Source organism: Vicugna pacos, chromosome 7 (genome assembly GCF_048564905.1).
Source record: "Vicugna pacos chromosome 7, VicPac4, whole genome shotgun sequence".
In the NCBI taxonomy this organism is placed as follows: domain Eukaryota; kingdom Metazoa; phylum Chordata; class Mammalia; order Artiodactyla; family Camelidae; genus Vicugna; species Vicugna pacos.
Genome location: NC_132993.1, coordinates 74,995,247 through 75,007,337, shown reverse-complemented (window position 1 = coordinate 75,007,337; position 12,091 = coordinate 74,995,247). Strand labels below are relative to the sequence as shown.

The window sequence follows — 12,091 nt, the reverse complement described above, 5'->3', positions numbered from 1 at the left end:
TCATCACATTTGAGTTAAGGCCTTAGAAATCATCTGATTTAAACCCCTTATTATATATATTAAGTTACTCACTATGGATATGGAATTTACTAGGACCAGAGTACAGATTAGAGCCCTTCCTTGTCTTTATTCTCATTGGCCAACTCCGGTTTTCGTACGTTCTACAGACGGTTCCCCGCTGTTTCCTTTTCTGTGGAATGACACAGAGTTGTACAGACTGGAAGTGCCGTGGTCAGAAGGCCCCATGAAAGCTATGACCCCAGAAACGCATCTGGCTCTGAAATCTTCTGTACAGTCTCTCTATGAAGTGACTGCGCGGACTGTGATTCAGCACAGCCTGTGATCAGAAAGCCACCACCTGCTAGGCAGCCCATCACCTCCCAACTGCTAGGAAGATCTCCTCCCTCTGTAACAGCCATCAAGTCACCGCCGGCACCACTAGTGACTCTCCCACCCCTGCCCACCCCCCCTCAAGACGTCTGCTGTTTGATTCTTCCTGGTCAGCTTTATTGCTGCCAACTTGACGTTCTTTCCATAAAGGATTATGAAGCCCCATCTATAAGCGTCACCAATAGTAAGGTAATAAATAAAGAGAATAATCCAACAGAGGAAACTATGCATAAATAGGCAATTTTAATAAGAGTTGATAAGGGCTTTAATAAAAAGTGATGGAGCATATGTACACTATCAGGGGAACAAGGACATTTTATTACTTGCCTACCTTCTACAAGCACTGAAGATGCAAAACAATATTCCTTGAAGGGATGCAGAGATATTCCCTGGCCATCAGAAATGTATAGTCTAAAAGAAAGAATAAGTATGTGAGTGTTGACTTGTTATTAAAATCCAAGTAATGATGTGCTATGGAAATGTGGTATTCCACTATGTTATTTATAAGATGTTGCTGCCTGTAAAGAGGTGTAGCTATTAATAAACTTAGGCATTAAAAATTAAGTGATCAGCGGAGCCGCTGAGCTGCACAGCGGTGGGGGCAGCTTCACACTGCCTGCTGTGTGAACACCTCCCTGCACCTGCAGAGCACCTACTGCGAGGCGCTGTACCCCGAGTGTATAATGTAGAACAAAAAGGGATGAACCCTGCTCCCTTGTAACTTACCCTTCTGAGAAAGAGACAGACATTTAAGAAATACATAAGCCAATAAATCTATGACTACAACTGTGATAAATACTGTGAGAGGAAAAGAACAGTTGGCTATGGAAGAAATGCAATTTTTAAAGGGATCGGAAAGAAAATTTCGCTTTGAGGACCTGACGTTTTCTCTGAGACCTAAAAGACTCACAGGGGTTAAGCAAGCTGAGAGAAAGGAAAACCAGGCAGGCAGGAGGCAGGAAAGAGTTTTGGGAGCTTTGAGGGCTGCGGAGGAGCAGTCAGCTGAGGGACCAGAGGGACCAGAGAAGAGAGCTCGGCACACGCAGAGCCCCGGGGACCAAGGAGGAGCTTGGGGTGGAAGTTAAATGCGATAGGAAGTGACAGGAGGGTATTAGGTAGACGTTTCTCCGCTGAGAGGAACAGATGGGAGCTGGCGAGCAAGATGGGGTGTGGAGAAATGAGTGCATAGACGCTCAGTAAACAAATAGCAAACTGATGTTCATTTTTAGAGTGAAGATTTGAGCTCGGCTGTGTTTCTTTTCTGTTTTCTAAACTTAATATAAATATGTTCAATTAGAAAATTTAAAATCCTTGCTGTTGTTTGGTCTTTTGTCCTGCCTAACACAGAGACTTCTCAGTCAAGTGATTAATAGGTATCTCTTAATGACAGAAGTGTATGAATCCATAAAGGGGACTTGGTTTGGCTAATAATTATTTCCTCTACAGGGTAATTTAGTGTTCAAGCTCGGTTGAGCGTCAGGTGTTGTTTGGATTTTACTGCCATCTAGTGTCTCTGAAAAGCTACGTTCATTTGTGTCTCTGAACAAGCTGCTCCCCAAAACTACAAATGAGCAAATATATTTCTGGTTCTGGAATGGGAGAGTCAGTTTGGGTTTTATTTATACTGCATTTAAATCAACATAAAATAAGTCTGGTCTTACTTATTACCTGCTCTCTTTTCTCTGTCCAATTATCTAGTGTTTTGTTGATCCCTCTGATTTACACCCCTACTGTCTTCCTAAGGCTTTTCCTCGTGAGAATTCCTTATGAAGGCTGTGTGAGGCCAGCCAGTGCGCCCATGCACAAAAGTGTCTGGCCTTAGGTAACACGTAGGAGTTGAAATCCTCTCCCCAACTCAGATGCAAAGGGTTCGTGGCCGCCCAAAGACGGGCATCTTTTCCTGATTTGCAAATGTAGCGTTGCAGCAGCCCTGCTGTCCCCCAACCATGGTTTCCACACAAAATTCAGGGCTCACTACCCCCCCTAAGACGTCTGGTTTTAAAATTGATTTTAGTTTCTGTTTCAGTCTGTTTTTACAAGGATCAGAAAGATCATTGGCTGAAGATATATTCTCAAGCTATTGCAGTTCAGTTTGCTTTGGTTTTGTTCATCAGCGTTTGGCAAAGAATTCTGCAGTAATGAACACTTTTTCCAGGGCACAAATGGGGATGTACGTGTGTTTGCGTTGCACTCCTCCACGCACCTGTTCAGACGTACCAGAACACGCTCTCTTGTCCACCACAGCCTTCACTGTATTTCTCTTTTTCTTCAAAGGTCCCAAGCCACTCGTTTCCGTTGGCATCAGCCAGCTCCTTTTGACAAGCAGCAGACGTGGGCGATAGATAATGTGTATATCGGGGACGGCTGCGTAGACATGTGCAGTGGCCACGGAAGGTGCATCCAGGGAGACTGTGTGTAAGTAGGCTTTCCCTTTCTTCTGCGGAAAGCTCCTGGCTCACATTCCAGCCAGGAGATTCCTCTGAAACTGGTTTTTGAATCACTTCCAAGCTGCCTTGGGTTATACATTTTTTCTGAAATCTGACACCGAGCTAACTCTGGAGTTTATGGCTGTTGTATCTTCCTTCTTGCTCAGAGATTGTCTTGTCAGGAGGAGACTGAGTTATAATTGGCTGTTTTGTTTCCTTCTGTGTTTCTGTGGTACACCTGAGCCTTGGGAAAGACATTAGAAGAGGTTCAGGGGTTCAGTGTGTTCTGAATGAAAATAATACATCGTAAGTATTTTTTTAATCACTTAAGTCTGAGTAGAAGTAATGATATGCATTACTTGTGGTTTAATTGGTATTCCTGTGTTATTTGCATAAGAAGGTATATCAAACCTGATCAATTTACCAGATATATTTGATGGAAAGACCTAGTATTTTACTCTCAAAGAGCCATCGCATCTTGGGAAGGATCTAAGTGTGTGCTGGGCGGGGGGGTGGTGAGTGAGTGGTGTGTGTGTTGTGTTGTGGTGTGTTGTGTACTACAGGCCTCTGTGCTTTATTTTCAAAGACTCTGCTATTAGGCGGGATGTAATGAATGAAGATGCTGATAGAGCATCCATAGTCCCTTCTCCACGAATCTCTGCACACCTGGGAAGTCCTTCCCTTGATGAATGACCCCAGCCCATATCCAGTATGACCTCTGAGACCCCTGACACCCCCAGCCCTATACTCATACTTCCTCCCACAATGAACAGGGAATTCAGTCTTTTAGTCAAAGATGACAGATGCCATCCAAAGTACCCTCTGCTATTTGGAACATGGCCTCTTGAATTCCTGATTGACTCTGTTCAGAAGACCAGTTTCATAAATCATTAGGCCTTACCAACTAGTTTGGCAGCCGCAGTCTTGTTATCAGCCATCGGGAGCTGTGTCATGTGAGGACAGCGCTTTAATAAATTCTTTGAAGTTGCTTCTTTCTCTCCACCTATAAGCCCAAGTCACTACTTTAGGAAAGCCTAGAGGCAGTTAATTCACAGCCTATTTCTAACCGAAAGCACTGTTCAGGAGAGCTGGTGGATTCCGGCACGCTCTGTGAAGATAACTAACCTCTCATTATCTTGGACTTGGAAAAGGAGTTGGCTGCACTAATTTGAGAGCCCTCTTGTAGGGGCTTTGTTTGATGTTGACTTTTCCTTTCTCTTTCTCCACTCCCAGCTGTGATGAGCAGTGGGGAGGCCTGTACTGTGATGAGCCCGAGACCTCCCTTCCAACGCAGCTCAAAGACAACTTCAATCGGGCCCCATCCAACCAGAACTGGCTGACTGTGAATGGAGGGAAATTAAGTACTGTGTGTGGAGCTGTGGCTTCGGGAATGGCTCTCCACTTCAGTGGGGTTAGTGTTTGCTGTTTATTCATTTCTGCATCTTCTGAGTTCCCGCCAAAAAGTTGAGTCTCTTTTGAAGTTTAATTAGCAAATCAAGATGCAGAGTTAGACACTCTAAGTGCATAATAACCCTAATATAAACTCGCAACTTTATACAAATCAGAAAACACTAATTGTTTTCAACATTCTCCAGTCATAAATTGGTTGAGATAATTTAATTATGCAGGGTAGTGTCCGCACAAGGCATATTTAAGTACACTTCTAAAAAAGACTTAAATGAATTTCTATCCTGGGATACAGCACTTACACAGTGCATAAGGGTCTTCCATCTAGATTGATGCTCTTATTGAAAATTCCTGAGCTTGCAAAAGGTTTGGGATTTAAGGAGCCAAAAATCTGGAAAATGAGCTTCATAGTTTCCTGAATTTATTAACAATAATTAATCCTTTCTATAAATGATCCAAGAAAGAATAATTGTTAGTAATTACTAGGCACTTGAATTTATAGCAGATTATTTTGTGAAGGACAGCAGTAATGTTAGAAAATTGCTTTGAGAAATTGTATAGTCATTCTATGTTGCTGCCAAAAATGACGTATTTAAAAGTAGAAATTCTCTAATTCTATCTAATTCTATAATTAAATACCCTTCATAGGCAATTTAACTTTTTAACAATTACAAATTCATTGTCAGTTCTTTTTTTTTTTTTTACTACCATGCCCTACCTTGAAGTTTACATTTGTGCCAATGAAGTATACTAGTTTTTTAGCCCAAGAGTGAAAAAGAGGACATACAGCATACAGGATTTTTATAATCATCAGCAGTGACTAAGAATGCAGTGTCCTAGCTTAGATGGAACACTAAAAGTCCTCGTTTTCCTCATTGATTCAACTAAAAAATGACTGCCTTTCTATGTTAATGAATTAATATAGAAAGCATTAAAATCAACTATAAAAGTTTAAATAAAAAGCTTACACCTTTCTATCTAATAAAACTGAAAAAGAAAAAAACAATATAGGATTTCAGCTCAAAATTAAACATGCTTTAACTTTAGTAAAACAAAAAAAGCTTACAAGTATTATCCTTAATTATAATTAAATTATATGAAAATTTTGGACATCATTTTTAAATTTGCTGTTCAAGTAGTCATCTCAGTATGCTATTTTTTTGTTTTGGTTTGGTTTTTTTTCTTTTTCAGTTTTATTAAGTAGAATTATTACAGTTCGACTGTACAATGTGTTATTTTATTAATAGCTGATGCCTTTTAAAGATCTAATAAATACCTATAAATAACTGGAAATAGTTTAATAAAAACATAGAAAAGTTTCTTTAATTCCAGCTCTCCTATTACTTAGAAGAAAATAGAAGAGAATCTCCTTAGAATGTATTGCCCTTTGTAAGTAAGTTCCAATACTGAAATTTCAAAGCTTGACATATATTTGCTGAGTACCTGCTGTGTGCAAGAGGCCACATTAGGAACTAGTATAACAGGAGAGATGATAAGAAAATCATTGTTGCAATACTGTGTGACTTGTATTACAAAGGAAATACAGAAAGGATGGAAGCCAGAGAGTACCTAGAACCTGTAAGATGGTCCCTCGTCACCGTGTTGTTGCTTTCTGCTTCTTTTCCTTAGGGGTGCAGTCGACTGTTGGTCACTGTGGATCTAAACCTCACTAATGCTGAGTTTATCCAGTTTTACTTCATGTATGGATGCCTGATCACACCAAACAACCGTAACCAAGGCGTTCTCTTGGAATATTCTGTCAACGGAGGCATTACCTGGAACCTGCTAATGGAAATTTTCTATGACCAGTACAGTAAACCTGGGTTTGTATTCAATTTCATCTCTAATAAGTAGTATGTTGAGAGAAGATGCCTGGTGAGGCCTGCCAGTGATCAGTTACAGGGACCGCAGGGGACCTAGACCGTGTGCTCACCAGTAGAGGATGCCTCTGAGACCAACACAAAGATAAGGTTTCTGAGCTGGACAAACAGCTGTTTTTATTTCAAAAACAACTAGTTTGCAAATCGCAGAATAAGATAAAATGCACAATCACAATGTCAATAATAAATAGACCCACTACAAAAAAAAAACACATAAATGAATGAGTAGATGATAATGAATTTCAACATTTTGGGAAGTGAATTTCAACATTCTGGGAAAGTGGAAATAAAACCAGTTTATTTGTGTGCTTGTTTATATAGTGTTCACTTCCTTTTGGAGTATTGGGGCTAGAAAATAAACACAATAGTAGATAAATATCCTTAAGAAGCCTAGAGTCTATTTTTAAATTCCTTATTTAAAAAGCCCTGAATAAACACAATATATGGGTCATTTTAAAAAATATATTCTTGAAGGGCAAAAAGCAATCAGTGTGACCAATCAGAAAAATCAAAAGGCTGTTAAAAAGAAAAAGAGCATGTTTACTAAAGTAGGAAGAGGAGAAGAGGGAAAAGGAAGGTGAAAGAAGAGAGAAAGAGAGAAGATTGGAGGGAAGGAGGAGAGAGGGATGATTGCACCCAATAAAGAAATAGAATAAATAAAAACACCAAAAAAAGAAGAAACTTAGATAATCCCTCAGTACATAGCAAACCAGGTACAGGCTAAAAATTAGGTAAAATAAAAACAATTAAGAGTATTGTAAATGATCATTTAGATTCAATGTGTCAGTTAAAAACAGGTGCAGTGACAGAAACCTAGAATGACTTAAAAGATTTTTTTTTCCCCTTTTCTGTAAATGAGATGCAGGAGAAGGTAGCCCAGAGCTGCTACAGCGGCTCCACCAGCACCAGAGACCCAGGTTCCTTCTACCCGGTACTTCTTCCACTCTCAGCACATGACCTACATCTCGTGATACCAGAGGGAGACTCTGGCTCCACCACGTTCTAGCATGCAGGCAGGAGGATGGGGCAAGAGGGGTGTGTCATCTCTATGGACACTTCCTAACCATTGCCCGTACTTCCTTTCGCATTTCAGTAGCCAGAACTTAATCACAGAGACACTCCCAGATACAAGGGAGTCTGAACACCTTGTCTTTATTCTGGGTGGCTCTTCACCCCACTGAAAAGATGGGCTCCTCTTATGAAGGAAAAAGGGGAATGTGGCCGTTGAGGAAATGCCAGCAATCTCTGCCACCAGCAAAAGTTTTCAATCCTGCACTTGCATTAAAGCTGACCACCAGTAAAGGATTCCAAATAGACACTAAGTGGTACACAATGGAATAGTGCAAAAAGTGTGCTCCCCTGTTAGAGATAATAGACAAGTCAAGTAAACTGTTTATGGAGATAGTTACAATGACTCTCAAGTATGAGTTCTTGAACATTTAAACAGCATAATATGCAGGGAGAAGGAAGTTATGTTTCTGTAGCATAAAAGCACACCTGTCTAATCTACTTTAGTTCTCTGAAGGAGAAACAAATTCACCAAGATAGGAACAGTGGTCATAATTTAGTTAAACTTTCAGCAGCCTTAGATACATTTCCACTCCAGAGGTTCTTAATGTGTGGTCAAGGATTTATCAGAGAAAGGAAACTAATTTAGAAATAGGAAAGAAAAATTGAGATAAAAGATCATTGCTCTGGGTAAAAAAATGTGATTGTGAATCCCTCCAGGAACAGATAGATTTCCCGTATTATGTAGTACATTTTAAAATGCTAAACATGCCAATTCAATGGAGATAAATTGCAGAAAGATGTTGCAAGGTGAGCATACAAAAAAAGAGAGGAAAGGGAGGGGCACAGGTGAGCTTCAAAACTTGGGAAAAGATTATTTGCCTAAAGACTCATGATCTCCAAACTGTCAGTAACTACACAGATGAGGGTCTGAGATTCATAGTCTAATAAACTTTCCTTCCCTAAGACCAAGATCCATTAAACCATCATGGCTCAAAGGGTGCACAAAATGATGGACATAATCCCAAAAAGTACTTAAAATCCAAGTCCTGAAAATCTAATAACATCCTAGCCTTGAATGGATTTTGATTGATCTCCATACACAGGAGGTACTGTGTAAACAAAACTAAAATAGCAAAACCTCTCCACTGTGAAAGACAAAAACTAAGGGGTCATATTGAAGCCCTCAGCTTAAGGGTTCTTTCTAGGATGAACTGGGACTTGTTGATACCATCCTGCGGCGTAATAGTAATGGCAGCCCTGGAAAGTAAAGGGAGGTAGATCAGCATGGATGAAAAGATGAGACTTTATGCAGAGGAGAGTAAACCTCAGGAAATTATTTTCCCTGACAGACTTTATGAGTTGTATATATCAATTTGAAGGGGTTTGATGTCTTCCTGGGGTTTAGACGCATCATTGTGATGAAGGCTCATGCTGGAGCGTGGAGCTGTGTGGTACCATGTCCATCCTTGGTGACTGAGTCGGGGGCGGCCTCTTTGGCTTGTTAGTCCATGGTTCTCACTCAGCATTACTTACTATAATGTTCTCAATAAGCATAGTCACTGTCCAACCAAGCAACTGATGAAATAATTATACACAACCTGGAACCCTCAGGCTGAGAGCCCAAATGTTCTACCACAGTCTAGCAAACTGCTGGTACTCATGGGGGTGGATGAAATCAAACTGCTGGTACTTGTGGGAGTGGAATGAAGTCAAGTTTCCAGGGGAACAAAACAGATGCAGCCAACCTCTGGGTGACAGAAAAAAAGTCGATGTTGGTTTATGTCTACCAAAGTGCAAATGCCCTATGCCTACCAATCTTGGAGGGGCCCTAGGGAAGCAGAAAGTTGCATGGTCCCTCTGAGGCCTGCCCAGGGACAGTTAGAGCAAGGAGGTATTTCCAGGATGGTTAAATTTGTTCACAATCTGTTTCTCCAATCTAGTGACTTTTGAGATTTCATAAAATCAAGCCAGTATATCATGGTTTTTAAAATGATTTTAGCTAACGTCCTCTCCTCACCCCCTACTCGGCACAGAATATCTTATCTCTGGTTACATGTCTTTTACTCCCATGAGACATTTGACAAGACTCCTTCCCCACCCCAACCATCATTTTCTTCAGATTCGTGAATATCCTTCTCCCTCCCGATGCTAAAGAGATGGCTACTCGCTTCCGCTGGTGGCAGCCGAGACACGACGGCCTGGACCAGAACGACTGGGCCATCGACAATGTGCTCATCTCGGGCTCTGCCGACCAGAGGACCGTCATGCTGGACACCTTCAGCAGCGCCCCAGTGCCCCCACACGAGCGCTCGCCCGCCGACGCCGGCCCTGTTGGGAGAATTGCTTTTGACATGTTTATGGAGGACAAGACTGCAGGTAACTTTTTCACTGATGCTAATAAAAATCCAGTGGACATGCAGCCTAGATTTGGGTCTTTTCCAAAGAGTGGAATGTGGCACCTTTTACAGATTGTCAAGTGGTACAGAGACTGTGAAAATGGTGTTGCCCTGTGGCTTCTCTCAACCTTCCTGGTTCACGTCGTATCTACATCTCTTCTTCCTTCAAGCCAGCAAGTTTGTTTTAATAAATAGCATTCCATAATTTTATAAACAGGGTAATTTTCTTTTCTTAGAAAATTTTCATTTCTCCGTTTCCTGTTTTTCACTTTAGAGCAAAAACCAACATTTCCTAGACATGTGTTTTACTCTCCAGAGACAAGTGTTCTGTTTTGCTATGTGTCAGACACACCTGTGATGGCATTTCATGTTTCAGAGTGTCCAAGGTCACGCTTGTTACTCTTCATTCTCAGTAGGAGTTGTGCAGCGGTCCCAGTGAACTGTCAAGGATCTCTCCATGCTGTTCTTATTTTTAATGTCTTGTTTTCATTCCGTGACACTAGTCTGGTCACCTTTTTTTAAGTCGTGTCTTATATTAAGGATGTGGCTTTATCGTGCCACATCCTTGGTTATGCTACATAAAACGTGCTATCTTCAGGTAAAGTAGTGATGTTAATTACACGTCTCATACCAACACTGCCAGTGTCATCTGAATAGATACACTGTACCACCGTAGATTCATCAGACAGGGGACTGTGCCAGAATCTTGCATAGAATGGACAATCTAGATGTATCTAACAATAAGACTGATAAGCATCTTTCAGAAGAATGAAACTTATGCTGAGAATAGTTGAAATGTGAGGAATTTTAATCTTAATAACTTAAAATTCTTAGTTATTAACATTTTCTTATAAAAGCAATACATGTTCAAAGTATGAAATTAAGAAACTACAGAAAATTATGATGAAAATAAAAATCACCTAAAGGATAACCATGGTCAATATTTTGATACTTTTCTTAGAGTCTTTTTTCCTAAGCTTTTATATAATTGTATTTTTTAACATTTTTTATTGAGTGATAGTCATTTTACAATGTGTCAAATTCCAGTATAGAACACAATTTTTCAGTTATACATGAGCATACATATATTCATTGTCACATTTTTTTTCAATGTGAGCTACCATGAGATCTTGTATATATTTCCCTGTGCTACACAGTATAATCTTGTTTACCTATTCTACATTTTGAAATCCTAGTCTGTCCCTTCCCACCCTCCACCCCCTTGGCAACCACAAGTTTGTATTCTATGTCTATGAGTCTGTTTCTGTTTTGTATTTCTGCTTTGTTTGTTTGTTTTTGTTTTTGTTTTTTTAGATTCCACATATGAGTGATCTCATGTGGTATTTTTCTTTCTCTTTCTGGCTTACTTCACTTAGAATGACATTCTCCAGGAGCATCATGTTGCTGCAAATGGTGTTATGTTGTCAGTTTTTATGGCTGAATAGTATTCCATTGTATAAATATACCATTTCTTCTTTATCCAGTCATCTGTTTATGGACATTAAGGCTGTTTCCATGTCTTGGCTATTGTAAATAGTGCTGCTATGAACATTGGGGTGCAGGTGTCTTTTTGAAATAGTGTTCCTTCTGGATATTTACCCAGGAGCAGGACTCCTGGGTCATACGGTAAGTCTGTTCCTAGTCTTTTGAGGAATCTCCATATTGTTTTCCACAGTGGCTGCACCAAACTGCATTCCCACCAGCAGTGTAGGAGGGTTCCCTTTTCTCCACAGCCTCTCCAGCATTTGTCATTTGTAAACTTTTGAATGATGGCCATTCTTACTGATGTGAGGTGATACCTCACTGTAGTTTTGATTTGCATTTCTCTGATAATTAGTGATATTGAGCATTTTTTCATATGCCTATTGATCATTTGTATTTCTTCCTTGGAGAATTGCTTGTTTAGGTCTTCTGCCCATTTTTGGATTGGGTTATTTGTTTTTTTCTTGTTAAGTCGTATGAACTGCTTAATTATTCTGGAGATCAAGCCTTTGTCGGTTTCATTTGCAAAAATTTTCTCCCATTCCATAGGTTGTCGTTTTGTTTTACTTATGGTTTCCTTTGCTGTGCAGAAGCTTGTAAGTTTCATTAGGTCCCATTTGTTTATTCTTGCTTTTATTTCTATTGCTTGGGTAGACTGTTCTAGGAGAACATTTTTGAGATGTATGTAAGATAACATTTTGCCTGTATTTTCTTCTAGGAGGTTTATTGTATATTGTCTTATGTTTAAATCTTTGATCCATTTTGAGTTTATTTTTGTGTATGGTGTAAGGGAGTGTTCTAGCTTCATTGATTTACATGCTGCTGTCCAGTTTTCCCAACACCATTTGCTGAAGAGACTGTCTTTATTCCATTGTATATTCTTGCCTCCTTTGTCGATTAGTTGACCAAAAATTTGTGGATTCATTTCTGGGCTCTCTATTCCATTCCCCCTGCTTTTTTCATTCAGAATTGAATCTTTATCATATCCTCTTATCCTCAAGTATCTTTGAAAATATAATTTTAATAGCTGTATAATATTCTAATTTTTTCTCATTTTAACAATGAATATTTAGATTAATTATTCTTATTAATTCATTGA

General features: G+C 39.8%; 1 protein-coding gene across 1 annotated transcript in view; it reads left to right on the top strand.

Annotated features, from left to right (window-relative positions):
- RELN (reelin) overlaps nucleotides 1–12,091 on the top strand; it is a 440,736-nt gene that overhangs the window by 396,664 nt on the left and 31,981 nt on the right. Inside the window, exons 47-50 of the mRNA XM_072965186.1 lie at nucleotides 2,665–2,805; nucleotides 4,050–4,227; nucleotides 5,853–6,046; nucleotides 9,234–9,490. Of these exons, the coding sequence (XP_072821287.1) occupies nucleotides 2,665–2,805; nucleotides 4,050–4,227; nucleotides 5,853–6,046; nucleotides 9,234–9,490 (770 nt within the window). The remainder of the gene's footprint in view (nucleotides 1–2,664; nucleotides 2,806–4,049; nucleotides 4,228–5,852; nucleotides 6,047–9,233; nucleotides 9,491–12,091) is intronic.